A 20906-nucleotide genomic window follows, 5' to 3' on the forward strand; every position below is an offset into this window, starting at 1 on the left:
ATAGGTCTTAGACATGTACATGCATAAAAATAATGTGTTATGTTTGTCAATGCTCCAAATAATCAATATAGACATAGACAATTAAAATATAAAACATGCTTTTTAAAAAGTGTAAACCACTTGTTTACACTCATTTAATCAAGCCACCTCATCATATTTATGCTAGTAGGAAATAAAATGTCTTATAATCTCCTTTAGATGTGCATGACATCCGCTTATATATATATATATATATATTATGCTCTTTATTTCTTATTCATATAATCAAAAGAAAAAAATTTACAGTACACTTAATGAGTCCTAATCATAGCATATGAACTCAAAAATATAATGCAAAGACCAACAATCATGTACATAATATTCTTTCCTACTTACACATAACCATCACATTACTTGCAAGTAGAAAATAGAATCCTATCAAGACAAATGGTATAAACATACCAAGCTAAGAGCCAACTAATCACTACATTTAATATTCACTATCAACAACTACATTAATATTTCTCAAATCATAAATATTTGAATTAAATTGATTCAAGCATAACTTAATACATGTAACCAATGTTATGTATATGATCATTTTATCAGATATAACACAACACAACAAACTAACATTACCTAATGATGCTTATGATGAACGTTTAAAATATTCAATAACAGAGGAGAAAAATATATACACTGTGGCATAATATCACGAGAGTACCGCCCACGAATACTACGTAGATGCAAGAGCGAGAGAGAAAAAGATCGATAAAAAAAGCAAATTTAAGAGAAAAATCGTGAAAAATGAAAACCTACAGATGCTGGTACTCTGGGTTGAAGGCGAGGGCCTCGCGGTAAATAAGTTCTTTCATCTGTTCTTCAGATAGTGCATGCTGCTCGAAGTCGAAGCTGAAGGGGGCCATGCAGATCGGCTCATCACTGATATCATGCAGTGATGCAAGGTATGGGTGGGCAAGGGCTTCTTCCACTGCAGGGAGAAAGGGTATTGAAATAATTTATTTCATAATTTTGAACAAAGTTAAAGCCCCACATAACACATTGCAATCTCAGCATGTCCCCAAATAATAAAGTGTAGGTAGAAATGGAAATATAAATAGTACAATAGGGGTAAAGTTATCAACATCAGTTTCTAAGTCGTGCGGATTGAGGCCAAGGAGAAAAACCTGAAAACAGAGAATAAGCTCACCAGTAATTCTTTTTCTAGGATCGAACGTCAACATCTTTTCGACGAGATCAATGGCTAATGGATGAACATGTGGAAACTTCTCAGGAAATGACTGCCGCATATGACGAGGAAGTTGGTTGATGTATCTTCTTGCATTTTCATTAATATATCCCAAATCAGCTTCATCAGGAGTGCCTATGAGCTGCATGGTAATACCATGAGTTCCTAAATGTAGCCATGTAAGTTTATAAATATGTAGATATATATATATATATATATATACATACATACATATATATATATGTTTATATGTATATATATTTTATTAGCAAAAGCATGGAGATAAATTCAAGGCACCAAGTGGCAAATAAATTCTAGAACATCAATATGTACAAATATCTAGTATGTAACAATTAGTGACACAGCAGAATAAACTATGTTGGAAGCTCAAAATTTTCTTCATCAAGCAACTAAATAGTAGTTCAACAGAGTCAAAGTATGTGCTACTTCTCTTTAAAGGCTTGGCGCAACATTTTTGGAGCAACTATATTTGTAACGTGTTACTAAGCATTGACATTCTAACACAACACCTGAGTCAGAAAATCATTTAATTTCCTTCCAATGACAATAAGGAGAAGTGAAGGTAAATTCTTGGTCATAGAAAGTATGGCAACAATAGTTAAAGGTACTCAATCACAAACTTATCAGCATAATTATAAAAATGAGGATTAAAAAAAATATCTCAAGAAGAGTTCGTCTCTCTTAAGGAGCCAAATAATCCATTGAATAATGATTTCAATTTTTTTTTTTTTTTTTTAATTTAGTAGTATCAAAATAGAAAATAGAATCTTATCATGTTTATATGATCAATTGATGCATATATTTCATTTCTTCGAATTTATAGGGATTGTAGAAGGCAGGAATTTTGATGCAAATTTCCTATTATATTTTAATCATTTTTTATTTGTGTAATTAAATTCTTAAAATAAAATAAACATTATATTAATTAAACGGCGTAATATTATTATTTTTGTTTGATAATGCAATAGTATTTATATTATTTTATAGCATTACAAACTTTTATATAATATTACATGAATATATTATTTCTATTAAAATATTATTATAATTATGGTAAGTATTATATAAGAGTATGTATATTACTATTAGAAAATCATATAATAATTGTTTATTATAATTTAAGAACTGTCCAAATAAATACTACTAAGAAAAAATTGTCAAAATAGTGCCCTAACTAATTATAGGGGGTCTCTTTAGCCCCAAAGTTTATAAAGTGCCAGTATGACTTAATCTTCGAGCTCTTCTTCAAAGAAAAGTTCTGACCTGTGCTTTGTAGAAACATAAAGTACTTAATAGTGAAATATAAAATATTCTTGCTAATAATAGTAATACTATATGTATATATAAATATAAAAATAATAATAACTATAGCATTGAAGGTTAATTAATGTTAGGGGGATTTAAATATATAACACACAACTCTTATGTATATACATATTTAACACTAAAACTTTGATATCATACATAACACTCAAATCTTTAACATCACATCAAAAATATCAATATTACTAACTACTTGAAAGTGAAATACATCTCTTCATGCATAGGTTTTGATGCGATTATGACACTAGAGTGCTATAAATGCAAATATCAAACATTGATTGTCAGATATATAAATACATAAGATTTGTGTGGTATATATGTAAATCTCCCTTAATATTACTGAATAACAAAATATTTCCTTTCTCATTAAATATTAAAATTAAATTTAAATTGATTTCATTTTCCTAATTTTACAGATTATAATATTCATTATATATAATTATTAAGATTACATTAAATAAAAATTGTAAGACTATTTATAACATAATATCATACAGATATTATGATACTATATAATTTATTTATATAATAATAAATATGAAGAAAAAAAATAAATTTTACAAAATATGAAAATTCGAAAGCCCCTTGAATAGTACCCATGAGCGCCTGGAAGCCCATTCAAAAGATAACTTTGCTCCATGCAGGAAAAACTAAAATGAGCTCCTTGCAGTAAAGTAAAAAAAAAAAGTATTTTAATAATCAATTTTAAAAAAGTGCCCAAGTTTATCTTACCTCCATAAGTAGACGCAGCTGATGCACATGGTCTCTCCCTGGAAATAACGGCTTCCGGTCAATCAGTTCCATAAATATGCACCCAACTGACCATACATCAATTGCTGCAGTATACTCTGACGAATTCAACAAAAGTTCAGGTGCACGGTACCATCTTGTAACAACATACTCTGTCATAAAATCAGTTTCTGAAGTAGTACGAGCAAGACCAAAATCACATATCTTCAAATCACAATTAGCATTCAACAAGAGGTTGCTAGGTTTCAAATCCCTGTGAAGAACATTTGCTGAATGTATGTATTTCAGACCACGGAGAAGCTGATACAAGAAATACTGCAGAGATGGAAGAAACAGAAAAATGTTTGATTTAGCCATGCATATCGTGCAAAATAGAAGCTACAGAAATAGTGAAGAATGGCAACTTTTAAGTTTTTTTTTAGTTTAATTAAAATCATGATATCATTTCCCTTATACATATATGTGCCCTTTATACTAGACCATACAATGAGAAGTGAAAATGTCAGCATGTAAGAAGCACATCATAGTTAAAGTGGTTTAGAGTCCGCAGCTACATTTCATAGTGAACTAAAAAAAAGGGTAAATTTGTAGGAGATTAAAAGAAAGATTAATATTAATTTGCACGACACAACTTACTTAAAAACCTGAAAATAATTTACAAAACTCTACCAAAATCGAAGGTGGCGACTCTGTTGCATTGAATTTGCATAACTAATCCAAAATTGGATGTGGGAGGGTGTGAAACACTTATATAACAAGTAAAACCAAAAACACCTATTGAACGAGCTTTCTAATGAGGAACACAAACGAAACAGATAATGCTGGATTGAAAGAGATGGATTCTTCTCCCATGAAACAGCCTTGGCATAGCCACATTATCCGTTCGGCCAATTCCTCAACAAATCTGTTCAGCCATTTATCTATGGTGAGTTCTCGAGCTTGGTCTTCAAATTTTTTTCAGAAACCCATTATGCTTTGGATCTGGGAGCCAAGAGCTCAATTGACAGCTTTGTTCGTCCTTTGATTTGAGGATGGCATGCAGTGCTCATTTCTATGGCGGTGTCAATTTTTGTGCCCAGCATACAACAAAAGTTATTCACAAAATTAGTGATCAGAGATAATAATTTTGGAGATGTTGTGTGATCTAATTATTTTCTGATAAAACAAATTGGTAATGTTACTTGCTTCAAAGATTTTCCAGCAAGATATAAAGTGGGACATCTTCCAAATTTCGTCAACTATAACAAAAACATAGTTGATCCTTCGCTGTTATTGATAAGCCCAACACAAAATTCATACTAACAACCTACCAAATATTAGATGGGATGGGTAATGAAATTAAAGACTTGTGTTTTGACTTTCCACCTAAGAAACTAAAATATGCCGAAATAATTCATAAATTTAGAGATGCTCCTGTTCAATCAAAGCCAGCAGAATCAATTCTCAACAATTATTATATTTTATCATGATGGATGTGGTATGAGCAACCAGACTGCCCGCACGCAAGTCTTGAATGAGTAATTCATGCAATGAAGTCTTTAAGATGCAAAGATGATTTCCCTTAAATAAGAACCCTCACTCAATATTAAAAGTTGTCAAAAGCTGCATGTCATTGGCATTGTTTTGAAATGTTGAGAAAATCGATGTCATCTTCATACAAGTCTTGGAGAATGCTGACACCAAAAAAAGTAGTTTATAACATAAATTTCTCTCTATAGCTCAGTGTGTTGATGGCCCAATTCAAGTGTTTGGCATGGTGTTTGAAGTGGCATGTGAGTTTCAATCCCACGTGCATGTTAGACGTTCTTGTGAGAGTTCTACCACTTAAGAGCTTGATGACCCGTGCCAAAATGAATTCCTAATGAATTAAGTAATATTCCTGATGTTGTACAACTCTCACTATAGCATATAATTCATGCTCGTCAGTTGTCCAATTTTGTCTCCCGTCATTGAGCTTCTACTAAAATATTCAGTAGGCATTGCTTCATGTGTTTGTAGATTTCATAAAAGGAAATCTTTTCACAATTCAGCAAATTCAAAAAGAAAGCCATTATATCCATTTACAAAGCATTGGCTACAAGGAATATTACCAATGACCATGTGACCATGTTTTAGTTCTGCGTAACACTCAATACCCAAGATAGTGAATAACAAGGATGTCTGGGAATGTTCCTGTTTTTTATGGGTGGTTTGGTTTGCTACAAAAGAAGTGCGTTGCATGCCTGTTTCAGAAATCCAGAGTGTTTAGTTAGATGAACTTTACATTCAGTATTAAATTGTAATGCGTTTGGAATTTATTCTCTAGTTCATTTTTAACGTATTTATAATTCATTGGATATGGTCAAATTACAAATACCCAGCTTTGTGTAAAGCTTTCTCACCTTAGTCAGCCTTCATCGCCTGTCAGCTGCCACATGCAACCTAAAGCCCGCTGCCCGCCACATATTTTATATTGATTTTGTTTTTCTTCAAACCAAATAAGAAAATATGAAGTCCTGTATTTGTTTTACGCCGAACCAAACAATTTCAAAATATTACAAATAAATTATATTATTTTTACACTACAGTATTTTTTTCAACAAACCAAGTAGATAGAATAGAATTTTCTTTTCCCACCACCACAAAGCATGCCCATTTCCCTTTCCTTTCCTCAATGAATAACATCTGTGCAAATTGCCAAGGTTGGCCAAAGATGTGACATGCATCCTTATCAACAAAATCACATAAAATTTTATTCTAGTAGAGTTTTTTAATGAAAAGCAGCACGCAATGGACAATGTTCACTTTTGTTTCACTACCCTTTTTGATTCACCAATTTTGTACGGGCATGAGTGAGCTTCCTTCTATAAATTGAGTGCATGGATTAAAAGCCTTGAAAACTTTATGTTTACATCTTACGCTATACACAATCACATTACAAACTTTTTTAAGCACAATGCAGTGGGTAGGAAAGAGTTAATGTCATTAAGTTGGGACTTGTAATTTAGCTTGAATGTTAAACGGTGTGAATGTTGTTTAGTATGGAGAGCATAACACAATTAGAAGTCCCCGCCTCTATTTCCTCATAATTTTTTTTTTTATTATTTTAGATCTTTGGAACTGGAGAGGTGCCAAGAGAATTTATGGAAGCCTAAACTAGTGGAATATTAAGCAACCCATCATGCCAATATCATTGTTGGGTTGAAGTTACTCTGAGGACACTCAATGAATGCCCCGCGACAATCACTGGTGATCGCATTCAAGAAGGGTCTACTCTTGTTATAGCTCAATAGTAGCAGCTCTCCCATTAAAAATATTGAAGATAATTTACACATATAATAAGAGGGAATCAATCTGCTACTCGATTGTAATAACAAATCCCCACGACGCTTAAATGGTGAGAACTTTATGTGTCGCCATGACCAACTGCTCCAACACAATAACTTAAAGCTTTAATACCAGCTCAATGGTAAGAAAACTGATAGAAAAGATGAAGCTAGATGAAAGGAGATAGATTCTTCTCCAATGGAACATCCTTAATTGTTATTTCTGCTCAAAAACAAAGAGCACACAATTTTTAAGAATTAAGAATACCAGCTCCCAGCCACCTCCCGATCTCTACTGAAAAGCAAGAATAACTCTTGAAATTGGCAACCAAATTCAAGAAGAAAGAATATAATAAGCAAAAAGGTGAAACCACCAAAAAAAAAAAATAGAAAATAAAAGAAATGTGTAAAAATAGAAGTGACAGATCAAGCAAATGTATCAGTTACGGCTACTGAATCACTTTCTATAAAACACATTGAAAGTTAATAGATATCCTGTAAATCAAAATGTAATATTGGCAAAAAGAGAAGAAAATAATAGCTAAATGCTACTCCTTCCCAAGACATTTTGCATCTAGTAGTTTAGATATGTTTGGTTACCTGAAGGAATGTCACCACCTACTGTAAAAAGAGAGGGAAAAAAAAACAGCAATCCTGGTTTTTAGAACCAAACAACAATGGGGGGCTAAAGGCCAGGTGGGTATAAAGGACAGAAAATTTTGGGAAGACTGGGAAGCATTTTCCATTTAAAAAAAAAACAAAATTCAAAGTGGGGGCTACTAGTCCTTTTGGTATAAAACCTCAGTTCTGCCTTTTCCATTAGCTTCAGCAATTGGAGTAGTTATTTATTCTAAATAGACTTGCATCAATTTGGTAATAGTGCATGTGTTCAAATTCCTAGGGGCATAATTACACACTAGGGTATCAGGAATGACATAAGAGTATAAATAAGATAGGTAGCTATCAAATCTTCCATAAGTCTACAATTGATTATGCACGAGTCATTGGTTCTACTAAATGGTCCTGCATCATATTTTCTTGTATTATGTTGTACATATCTAGTTGTATGGTGCTTTATTCTCAAGTAAAGCTAATGATTGTAAAGACACTAATAAATTCATTCTCCTATCTACTTGTCAAAGTTAAAATATCAGATCAGTCTACTTGCCAGAGTTAAAATATTTGATCAAAACTACAGTGGCACTAATGCATGTTTGCTGAACAACTAAAATGAACATTATTATAAATTTTATGTAAAACTATTGACATTATAATCATCAATTAATACATATGATAAACTATTTTCTAGTAATTAATAAAAGAAATTTAGAATAAACTTTTATAATGTATTCATCAATAAACAATCATCCTAAATAGTTAATCAATACAATCAATCTAGCCAATTAATGCCCTAAAATAAGTAGCATATCAGATTACTTATATTATTTAATTAATTATTTCATGACAATATATAAATTGGTTTATTTAATTCATAATTATTTAATTAAACTAATTCAACATTGAAATTATTAATTAATAACTAATTAATTTGATGTTAAATTTTATGATGATGTATGAAAGATCCTAATAATTTATTATTCAAATAATTATATATTAACTTATCCATTTTTTCAATTAAAAAAGACACTAATCATGATGATATTTTAGGCCAATTTATCCAAAATTTATTTAATTAATTTATTAATCAATCAATTTATGACTCAATAGACTAGTTCACAAAACTAATTGCCTACTTTATCTCTAACTATCTTAGGCTTGTCTGGGATCAATTTTGATTTTTGTTTTTATATTTTCATTTGTTTTTAAAAACAAGTTTTTTAATGTTCTTTTAAGATATATTTTTTTTAATTTTTGTTTCAAAAAATAAATAAACATGTTTATGAAAACACTAAAGACAACTTTTGGGTATTGAGTTCTTTAAAAAACAATCATATCTTAATCAATCATATCAAACATTATTTATTTCAAATCAAAACATTAATAAAACAAAATAAAAAATAAAAATAGAAAAGAAAAAATAAAAGTGATCCCAAATGGTCCCTTAATTACTCATATTAATTAATTGTAAAATTATTAGTTAAACTTGGCCAATTTGAGCATATTATTTTTAGCTAAATTACAAATCGTCAGTAAAACGACAATTTGGTAGTAAGATGTGCAATAAAAAGGAAAAGCTTTCCATTAATACATGTTTCCTAATCCATAATTCATTCATGCTATACATGAAAATTAACAATGTAGTATTAAGTTTCAAACACTATAATATTATATGAGATAGAAGAAAAAAGAACTAGGAGGAGAAAGGTCATTTTCCTTCCGAAGGAGAAAAAGTTAATCTCTCTTGCAATCGAAGGCCTCCACAAGCCAATATATATACAATATTAGCATAAGTAAAATATCATGAGCACGCAACCATAATAACCAAAATAATCTATCATCATCATGTAGCGTGAATTTTCCTTTATTTCTTTTTTTTATTTTTATTTACTCTGCAGTAAATGGAAAAAAAAATCAAGGCAAAATTGACCAGCAGATAGCCCACTCACTTTTGAAAAGACTATAAAATACAGTGTGCCGTATGGTAAATGAATTTATAGCATACACAATTCCATTCATTAAAAAACAAATATTACACAAGTTAGACATAAAAGTCATGTCGTTTCACTAACTCTCAAAAGGTACTACTTAACAACACTTATGGCCACAAAAATAGTAGTAGAAAAAGATTATTATGGTAAACATACATCTTGTAAAACGCTGCAAATAAGTACTTATTAGATATCACATGTTTATGAATATGAAATGATAAAATATAGAAAGAAAAAAAGTATTAATGCTACCACGGATGACTAAATGATAGTTACCACACTCCTTGGTGTGATGGTTTCAGACTACGCAAAAAAGCATTTACTGTATATCAAAAAAATCTTTCATATTAATAAGAAATTGGTAATGTTGAAAATAATAACAAAAAAAGGAAAAAAAACATTCTTAGATAATGATTCATAACCTGGCAGTGTTCCTCAGACAGATTTTGATTTGAGCGAATTATCTGATGGAGATCAGTGTCCATAATCTCATATGCAATGTATACATCATTAAATGATTCCCTCTTGGGAGGTGGTATTATATCCCTGATTGCAACAACCTGCAAAGAATGAAATGGGTGCACAATAAATAAGACCTAGATTGTATACACTAGAAAAATTAGGGAATATATGTAGAATATAATTTAAATAAACAAGGTCTACTTTATGTAAGAAACAAGAAAGCGAACCCCAGGAAAAGGAGCCTAACACACAAGCTATAAAGAATGAGAACATGGAAAGAAATGGAATAAGAACTTATTATTAGAATTATTAGCCTTATTATTAGGTTAATTTATGTTGCAGTTATTGTTAGATTTTATTTGCTTCCTTTATTTTCCGTTTCCATAACTATGTATTACCTAGTTACTCTATTTTTGAATTTATTTCTTTCCTTTTTGGGTCTTGTAAAATGTATTTATACTGCTTTTTTTATCAATGAAAGTATGAAGCTCTGTCCTCAAAAGTTAACATGATATCAGAGCCATGGTTCTAACCCTAAGAGCTTCTATCATAACCGTCGGCTATCGTCGGTCAAACAACAGTTTCTTTCTATTGTCTTTCCTGACACCAGATTCAGCCCTAGCCACCAGCCACCTGCCACCTGCTGGTCTTAGCTCTTCTACCCTGCCGCCAGCCAAACAACAAACCTCCAGCCGCCAGATCCAGTCGTTGACACTTGCTTGTCTTACTGGCGGTAGTATCCAGCAGACAGAGATCCCTTCAACCGGTTTGACCTTTCTCCAGCTGGCCTGTTTTTCCTTGGCTGGTGTTTCTAGGACTCTTCCCAAGCTGCTAGGTCCTTCCTGTGTCTAGCCTTCAGGATCTTCCTATGCCTCGGGAACCCAACATCACATTTGGATCAGTTGGAATCATGACGGATTCTTCCACCACCGAGCTTTCTTCTGATGGTGTACTTGAGTCAACCAGAGAGTCGACAACTATCTCAATTCCTCCACAGACCGAAGGACCGGAAACCACCTGAACTTCCTAATCACCAACCATAAACTAAATGGATCCAATTTTCTCTAATGGTCTCAAGTTGTGTCTTTGTTCGTCAAGGGATGCTGGAAATTCAACCAACTCATGGGAATGATTCGTGAACCTCCTAAAATTGATCCAATGTATGAAGCGTGGAGAGTGGAGAATTTCATGGTCATGTCGTGGCTGATTAACTCAATGAAGACTGTGATTGGCCATTCGCATATTTTTCTTCCTTCTACTAGTGCCCTATGGACAGCAGTTCGAGACACCCACTCACATGTAAGAAACCCCAACCAACTTTATGAGATTTCCAAGAAGATCAGCAAGCCGAAAAAGGGATCGAGGACGGTGAACCAGTACTACAATGATTTAGTGGCCTTATGGTGGCATGTGATCTCTATTATAACTACACGTGAGAATCTTCGACAAATCTTTCCTTTTTTCAGAAAATAGTAAAAATCACATGTTCCAATCTCTTGCAGGTCTTAACAAAAATTGACAAAGTCCCGGGCCGTATCGTTGGTCCCTTCCTTTCGCTCATGCTGCATTCACATAAATTCAACGCAAATAGAGTCAGAGAATTGTCATGCTCAGCACTTTGAATTCGGTCGAATCGTCTGCCTTGGCCACTAATAATATTGAACACTCATCAAATCCTCTCCGAGCCACTGGGTCCATTTGTGATACTGTCACAAACCCAGCCATACTAGAGAAGAGTGTTGGAAACTCCATGGGAAACCAGCATACAAAACTTAAAAAACTTTCACTCCTTCATTTTAACCCAATTCAAAATTTCAATTCAAGTTCTTCAAAATGACAATGACAGTAATTTTTTTTAAATCTAGGTGAGTTCTTGGTAAAGTCATCCTTCATCATAGTTTGTGTACGAACAAGTAACAAAATGGAGTAGCTAAGAGAAAAAACCGACACTTTCTCGAAGTAGCTCACTCCATTATGTTTCAATCTAATGTCCCAAAATGGTTTTGGAATGATGTCGTGCTTACTGTCACATATCTCATTAATAAAATCTTCACAAAAATTCATAACTTCACAACTCCATTAGTCATCTTGATGTCATGTTTCCCTACCAATCGGTTCTTCACTACTCTTTTATCCCAAATTTTTGGGTGAGTGACATTTGTCCGGAACACTACCTCTAATCATAGTAAGCATGATCCCAGGTCTATAAAATGTGTCTTCCTCAGATATTCTGTCACTAAAAAAGGCTATCGGTGCCTTGGTCCTACCACATATAAACTCTATGTAAGTGTTGATGTCTCCTTTTTGAAAGTGTTCCCTACTTACTTGTCACTGCCTCAAGTGAAGGGGAGCTTGATTTCTTGGAAACTATTCCTTATCCGACCCCTGTGGAGATTTCTCCGACCAATATATCTGAGGAGCTCTTTGTCCCTCTAGATCCATCTAACAAACAACCAAAACCTCCTCTCATCCTCTGTGTCTATACTCGACGCACTCATGTTCCCACGCAAGAGCCCGCTACCTCTTTACAAAATCTAGAATCCACTCAGAGCGACATTACCAGGACTAACACCACTCCAAATGAGAAAGTGAATTTTCCTATTGGGTATGTAATCGGGGAAGCTCTCTTTATTCCATGGAAAAATATGTCTCTTTTCATAGTGTATCGCCGACCTACAAAGCGTTTGTTACTGTCTTGATGGATCATCACCTCCTATCCACTATTGAAGCAGCATTAACTGACTCATCCTAGAAAGCTGCAGTAATGAATGATATGAATGCCCTTCAACGACATCATATATAGAATGTTGTGGATCTTCCTATAGATAAGAAAGCAGTGGGGTGTCGCTAGATTTTTAGCACCAAATTTAACTTTGATGGATCCTTTGAGTCCAATAAGGCACGATTAGTTGTCAAAGGCTACTCACAAACATATGGAGTTTATTATGAGGAGATATTTGCTCGGTTGCTAAATTAAACATTATTCGGGTCCTACTTTCCCTTGTTGTGAATTTGGATTGGTCATTGCTCTAACTGGTTGTCAAAAATGCTCTCCTAAATTGGGATCTCACAGAGGAAGCTCTATCATCAAAAAGTAACAATTATCAATATGGTTGAAACAAATGCTGGGATATAGCAAATAACTGTCACAAGGAACATGTGTTGTGATGAGAGAGAGAGAGAGAGAGAGAGAGAGAGAGATGCATATGCACATCTAGTAAACACATAGATCAATTCTAGCATGCATAAGAAAACAAAAAATAAGTGATTATACATTCTTACACATGCACAGGAGTCAGATTATATGCATTGTTTGAAGGACATAATTGAAAGGTGTGAATCGTAACAATATTGTAAGATAACTAACAGCATAATATATGCGAAGTTATATCATTTATCCAAATATGAAGTGTAATTCAACCCATTTAAATTTCCAACCAGAGATTTTTAAATTTCAATCAAATAAGCTAACAAGTTCCATAGGAAATGGTAATGGAAAATCCTTCAAAAACATCCATATTTGATTAATCCCAAGTTCAAAAATAAAGGTTTTCATAAAGAACAGCTCAGTCTTCTCTCTACAGGATAATACAGAGCAGCTTTGATATAGCTGAAATAGCAGCATAGGACAGCCTTTGCCGTGCATCTCTTCTAGGATCCGTAAAAACCACTAGCTTATTCCAAAAGAAGTTGCATACGATTGGAAAGGATCAAATAAGACTGATAGTAAACTCTCAAAATCTTGTTTAAAAAGTTGTTCTAGCATCATTTTGATTGCTTCCGTCTTACTAGTTTCTTTCAAATATGATTCGATGGTACCACCAAAAACAGGGAATGTCATACGCAATTTTTACTCTTACTCAATAATTGCATTGTTCTTTCAACAATTCTGGGTGCTCGGCAAGTTCTGTAACTCCGTCAAATTCAATTAACATTTTAAAAATCCTATTGCAAAAATTGGTACAAAAGCACTTTTTTCTCTATCAACATTAGCTATTAGAGCTGATTAATTTGACCCGAGCATATCATTTCCTTGGATCTACGAAATACCATTTTAAATATAGTTAAGAAAAAAATATGGAATGACTTAGAAGAATTAATATAAATGATAGCCCTTGAACAAAGAATTTTTATAGGAGGAGATTTAAATGAGCATGTTTATAGAGTAGTGGAAGATTTTAGAAATATTTATGGCGATTACGATTTTGGAGTAATTGAGGAAGAAGCTAGAAATAAATTAAATTTTGCTTTAATGCATGATTTTGTTATTGCTAATACTTTATTTAATAAAAGAGATAACCATATAATTACTTATGAGAATGGAAATAATAAAACACAAATTGATTGTTTTCTTATGAGAAAAAAGAAATCATCGAGAGTGTACAAATTATAAAGTTGTTCCAAGTGAAAATTTAAGTACTTAACATCAATTATTAGTTCTAGATTTTAAGATGAAAAATTGTAAGATAAAGAATACAAGAAAACATTGACATAAAATTAAATGGGGGCACCTAAAAGACACATAAAATTATTGTTACAAGTAAAAGCGGATTCTATGTGAGATAAAGTAACAAGCAATTAAACAAGTGATAAAAAATGTACTTGGAGAATTAAAAAAAAAAATTTATAAATAAAAATAGTTGGTGGTGAATAATAATTTACAAGAAAAGAATAAAATATAAAAAATTGTGTTATAAAAAAGCTTATGATAAGGTTCAAGAGAAGTACTTTGAGAGTTCTAAAAAAGAAAGATGTTGATATTGGTTATATTTAAGTCATTAAAGATATATATACTAGAGTTATTACTTGTGTTCGAACACAAGGAGGATTGATCAAGTATTTTCCGATTTCAATTATATTACATCAAAAATCAACTTTAAGCCCATGCCTATTTTTTTTAGTTATGGATGTTCTTACTGGACATTTACAGAAGGATAACTTAATGTATGCTTTTTGCTAGTGATCCTTCTTGTGGAGAGTGAGTTCAGAAAAATCTTTAATTATAGAGCCACCCTTTAAGGGTTAAAAGGCTTTCATCTTATTATATTTAAAAAAATGAATATATTGAATGTAATTTTAGTAGTAATAAATTTAGTGGTGGGATTGTAACAATGGGTGATCAATTCATTAAAAGGAGTAAACTTTTAGATATCTCGGGTATATTGTTCAAAGTGAAAAAGATACAAATAGAGATGTTATTAGTAGAATTCAAGTTGGATGGTTGAAGTGGAGAAATACATCGAGCCTATTGTATGGTAGAAAATTACTGCTTAAAGATAAAGAAAAATTTTATAAGATGATGGTGAGACCTACAATGCATTATGGCGCAAAATGTTGGCATGTAAAAATTTTGTTAAGTGTTGTTGAGATGAGGATGCTTAGGTGGATGAGTGACTTTATAACAAGAGACAAAATGCAAAACGAATATATCTGTGAAAGTGTTGGAGTAGCTCTAGTGGCAGACAAGATTAGAGAGTCGCCTTTTAGATGATTTGATCACATTAAATGTTGACCATCTGATAACCCAATTAGGAGAGTAGATGTATTATATTTGACTTATGCTAAGAAAATTAGAGGTAGACCTAAAAGGACCTAGGCATGTTCTATAAAAAATTATCTTAATTTATTAGAATTAAATGAAAAGAAGACCTTGCATATGACACAATGGAGAAAAAGGATTTATGTAGCCAGCCCCACTTGGTGGAATAAGGGCTTGTTGTTGTTGTTGTTGTTGCATTCCAATGCCTCTGTGCATGCTCAAGCTAAAATCAATCTAAAACTGAAAATAATAGTGGATTTAGATAAGAGAAAAACTTGAATTTAGTGATGAAATTTTTGTTCATATATGTTCTGGTTAAGGTTGGTTTCCACAGTGCACCTATATAAAACTCCATTAAAAAGTTCATTAGCCACTTCAAATTTCCAGAAATACTGATATTAAAGGATTAGCATGAAATTGCCTCCTAAAATGCCTATTAGTTGTGTTTTTAGCATAGAAAATCTAATGCCTAGAGTCGTTTATAATTTCAGATTAATTCTATAGGTGGAGCCTCCACTGCATCAAATCCAATTGATATTCCTACAAAGCTGCCTTCACATGTTGATACTTCAGAGCAAGTGGAGGCATTCAAAATGACGACAAGTTACCATGCATATTTGACAAGTTGGAGAGATAAGCTGTCTAAAGATGATTCTTCCATTGAACATGACAACCTAAGATAAGTAACACAGCATCTACTAGATGATTACCTTAGCTAAAAGTTTCCAGAGATGACCTCCTCAAACTCTAGAGCGCTTAATGCAGTACAGGTCTCATGGGCCAAGTACAAAGAATTAATTAAGCTTGACATTTTACTGCATCCAAAAGCAAGAGAATTAGTATCTAGTAAACAATTTTCAAGGTATTCCATCATTTGTATTTATTTAAGCTAGGCCCTATCTTCTAGTTGGATAATTCCATAAATTTGCTTTTATCGTGAAATTTATTACAATAATCTAAAATCATGTTCTAGGAAAAAAGAAGGTCGTGGGGATTTTAGAGATAAGAAACCAAAATTGCATTGGATTTATCAGCCTCTCCATACTTTCTCCTCCCCTCTCAATTTTTTTTTCTCCTCTCACCTAATTCCCAAACTCTCGCACTTGAACCCCTTCTAATGCCCTCTTAGGGTTTCAAACCTATCTCTCTAAACTCTCATCAAATTTGATTGATTTAAAACTATGCTTCTACGTCATTCAATTTACTACAAATTCGCTGTTCACAACTCTGGCAAATTCAACTAATGTTGACTCCATTTCGCTTCACAAGTGGTGTACAAATGAAGTTTCGAATGAGAACAAATGATTCTCGTGGTTTGTGTTGGCTCTAATGGCTGTTGGCTGCCCTTCTATCTTGATAGAGCAAAATTCAAGAATAGGTGAATCTCATGACAAATCCACGGGGTTGATTGGGCTATTGATACATGATATTTGATGATATTAGAACATTTTTCTTCAAAGGGGATTGATGGTTGAAGTGATGCGCACATGCATGACATAAATATTAATAATGCACATGAAAGTATTGAATTTGGTTACACCTTAAAATAGTTCAAAATACGTTGACACAGAAATATTAGGTCCATAGATATAAAGATTTCAAGTTGAAAATGATTTTGACAACAGTACAAGATGGGTCAGCAACAGTCTCCCCTTTCCATAAACACTCTTTGCAGACAAATTTCTGTCAGTTGAATTGAATTTGGCAGGATACGCTTCCATGCCGCTCAATCTTCTAAACTATAGGAGTAAACCCCGACACTCAAAAACCTTTGTTCAAATAAATAGATAATTTCTTCGCAAAGCCACACGAAACCCAACAGCTTCGTCAGACTAAAATCAAATTTGAACCGCATAATCCAAAACGAGCTTTCAAGCGGCACATTCTCGCAATTAAGGAAAACACAAGAAATATCAACTCACGTTTTCATGATCCATATGCCGTAGCAGCTTAATCTCCCGCAGCGTCCTCTTCGCATCAATCTTATTATCAAAAGCATTAGCAATCTTCTTAATCGCTACCTGCTCCCCTGTCTCTGAATTAAAAGCCGAGCTGAACCAACAAAACAACCAAAATCATCAAATCAAAACTTGAGAACAAGCATCTCAATGCAAAAAAAAAAAATATATACAAAAATTGCACCAGACAATCCCGTATGCTCCCTTCCCGATTGGCATGATGGGGGGCTTATACTTAGACGTAACTTCGAAAACGTTTCCGAAGATGTTGTACTGGATGAACCGACCGCCATAGCTGAGCGTGGCCTGGATGCTCTCCAGCCCCGGCGGCTGCCCGCTTCCGCCATTTCAGCATCCGCCGAGCGGGCCAAGGCGTCCATTGTTCTTCCCCTCCGCACCAGAGAGAACGAGCCCTAGACACTGTCAGACAGCGAGAGACGGAGAAAGAAAGCTAAGAGCACTTTCCGTCTTCCTCTCCTCTTTGCCCTCTTTCTACCTCTTTGTATCACTCGCCAAATTTCAATTGCGTGAGTGGTGACAAAGAATATAACGGAATAAGCCGCGAATTTATTCACGGTAATTTTTTATTTTATTAATTTTTTTTTTCAGGAGACAAAAAATGCTAATTTTCGTGATTTGAGAGAAAATATTCCGTCCAGACACCACAAGTTCGGGCGTCATATCATCATACGCTTTATTGACGGCGGATATGCCAGTCGTTGATTGACCGTCCAGACGTCCGAACGAGATACTTTTTCGTGATTTGAAGTCATAATTTTAATATTAGTAATTTAAACCCATAATTTTATTGATGGGAGATTATATTTTTAATCACCATATCGCGAATAAATGTGTAATATCGATGGTAAATATTCAAGGTGAATATTAGTAAATAGCTAACGAATTGTTAGGTATCAACTAATTTAGTTGCTCGAGTTCTTGTTATATTGTATTTAGGCGGTATTTGATAACATATTATTAGAATTTTGTTATTACATATTTAACTTAAATGCGTCAAACAATCAAAAAATAAAAGTTAATTCCAACTCACTGTTAAATTGAACTTTTTCAAGTGTGGTTACTTTTTCTCGTGTTGTCTTTCTTATGACATAAATCTGGATTTAATAAATCGGAATCCGACGAACTCCATATCCATCGCAGAATTTATTGGATTGATGAATCCTATTTAACCTTATTTGAGCTAAATTCAAACACTGAGTTAAAATGAGGAGTTTTAAGCCACCAAATAAATTAATATTTTTCATTCAAAAAAGAAATATTTGCACATTGACCCCCGGAAACATTAATATCTACAAATTAATCATCCATGTGATTTTGTTGAACTACGAAATCGATATATTTATAGGTGTCATGATCAGACCATTGAGAAGATGGTAAAAAGGAATGATATGGGTTGAGGTTTTATCATGAATTTTGAAATTTTAATGAGAATTTGAAAATTTGGATAAAAGAGAAGGATTTATTTGTAAATAACAAGTTTTAGGTTACCACTATGTAATTGCCCCTTAAAAAAAATTTGCAGGCCCTGAGTTGTAATTATTTAGTTCATAAGTGGAGCCCACCCATCATTTCTTTTTTAGAAAAGCTCACAAAATAATTAATATATTCGTGTTTTTCGGTGCCGCCACATGAACATCTAGGCGGGAAAGTGCTACGCAGTTTCCACAGAACTGTCCATAACTTTTATTTCATTGGTCTTTAGAAAACTAAATATTTTATAATTGCTCGATAAGATAGCATATGTGATTATATATATAAGAAACTAGAAAACGATCGATGCAAACAAAGAATGGCTTCACAGACGAAAAAATATTACGTCCGGAGTCTAGACGCAAGCTGCATCCAGGTAACCACTGTGATCCACCGGAGGTTGTTTTTTTCTCTTCTGCTCCTTTCGGCTGATCGCAGCCGTTGTTCAGATGCAACTTACGTCCGGACTCGGGACATAATATTTTTTCGTCACAACTAGGAAGTTTTCCCCAAGAGTGTTCTCATTTTAGAATTTAATTCAAAGGAGTTGTGCATGTTTTCATGCATTTCATCTAGTAAGATTTAGAGCTTCAAAACAAAATTGTTCATGTTAATTCAATTGTTAGAATTTCAAGATGTTGGCTGCATCATAACATATGATTTGGAATATTTTGTTCATTAGTTGAAACTATTCCTGACAATAAATATTATGGAATTATTGCAACATCGCTTCCACCAATCCTGATGACAAAAGATATTCTTGAATCAATGCAAGATCACAATACATGATCTGACTTTAAGTGAGGGACGACATGATGGTCCGATACTTGAACAAAACAAAAATGAAGATCGAAAAGTTTGAAAGTTTTAAAGTCAAGCATATTGTCCGGGAGGAGAAGCAAATAGCCAACCTCCTATCCAAGTGGATCTATTTGGGGCAGGGGACACTCAAAAAACCGACACGATCAACCATTGAAGTACTAGAGACCATGGAATTGAAGACTAGAAGACTAAATAGTTGGATGGATACTTACATCCAATACCTCGAAATTGGAAAATTTTCAAAAGACTCTGCCGACCCTAGGAGGTTCAAGATCAAAGACGCACAATATCCCATGATCGAAATAAAGCTCTTACAAAGATCAATTACTTCAACATTCCTAAGATGCATAAAGGAACACGAGGTGGAAAACGTCATCCAGGAGGTACACTCCCGTGAGTGAAGCCATAAGGAAACTTCTAGCCGACTCTATAGAAAGACATCAAAAGATTCGTCAGGTGATGTGAATAATGCTAGAAGTATGTGTTAGAAAATTCATGTTTCAACTTTATACACAAATTTCAAAAGAAAAGTACATAATAGTCAAGTTCTTTTAAATTCATGATTTTTACATATGTAAAAATAAAGCGACGCATACCTGTATTCATGATGAACAAATTTGATCTTGAAGAGATGAAGTTTCTCTCTCTAATCCCTTAAAACTTTCTGTACTTTCTGATGGAGAGAAATGTACGAGGTGTGTTAGGTAGAGAGAGGACTCATTCTCAAATTCATGCTCTATTTATCCACCATCCATCAAGGGGGTTACTAACCAATAGGATTTATGATAATTAATAAATTAATTGATTTTTATTAATAAAATCAATGACATAAGTTAGTAACATTTATTTATTTTAGGGGTTATAGAGTTACAAAAATAAATATCATAAGTTATCATAAATTATGACATAAGTTATGAGTTAAGAAAATAAATAACTTAAGTTATCAAAATAAATATCATAAGTTGTCATAATTTATGACATAAGTTATGAGTTATGAAAATTAATAACTTAAGTTATCAAAAATAAATCTCATAAGTTATTAAAATAAATGTGAGTCATAAATAAAAATATAACATTCTCCCACTTGGCTCACTTAATTTTAATAGTGCATTACATACTGTATGCACCTCTGCAACATCAGCACGTACATATTTCTAAATTTAAATTAGTGGAAAATATATTTCACTTTTTAAGAGTTAAAATAGTGTTATTTTTTTTTTATGTGATATGAAAATTTTGAGTAAAAATATAAGTTTAGATATTAGACATGTAAATATATAGAAATTAGGTGATATGTAGGGCTGTCCAAAATGCTCGTTGTTCGCAAACTGCTAGTGTTCTGCTTGTTCGTTAAGAAAATGAGTCAAATACGAACAATTTTTTTAAGCTCGAATTATA

At 33.0% G+C, this 20906-nt stretch overlaps 1 protein-coding gene across 1 annotated transcript; it reads right to left on the reverse strand.

Annotated features, from left to right (window-relative positions):
• Positions 1-500: 500 nt before the first annotated feature.
• On the reverse strand, positions 501-17717 carry LOC110022595 (mitogen-activated protein kinase 1-like). The gene is given in 7 exon segments (XM_020721629.1): positions 501-970; positions 1190-1370; positions 3305-3637; positions 9659-9796; positions 17160-17289; positions 17380-17524; positions 17527-17717. Coding segments are annotated over 7 exon segments (1152 nt in total). The 5' UTR covers positions 17576-17717; the 3' UTR covers positions 501-794.
• Positions 17718-20906: the final 3189 nt, after the last annotated feature.

The sequence above is a fragment of the Phalaenopsis equestris genome, unplaced genomic scaffold, assembly GCF_001263595.1.
Source record: "Phalaenopsis equestris unplaced genomic scaffold, ASM126359v1 Scaffold000198, whole genome shotgun sequence".
NCBI lineage: Eukaryota > Viridiplantae > Streptophyta > Magnoliopsida > Asparagales > Orchidaceae > Phalaenopsis > Phalaenopsis equestris.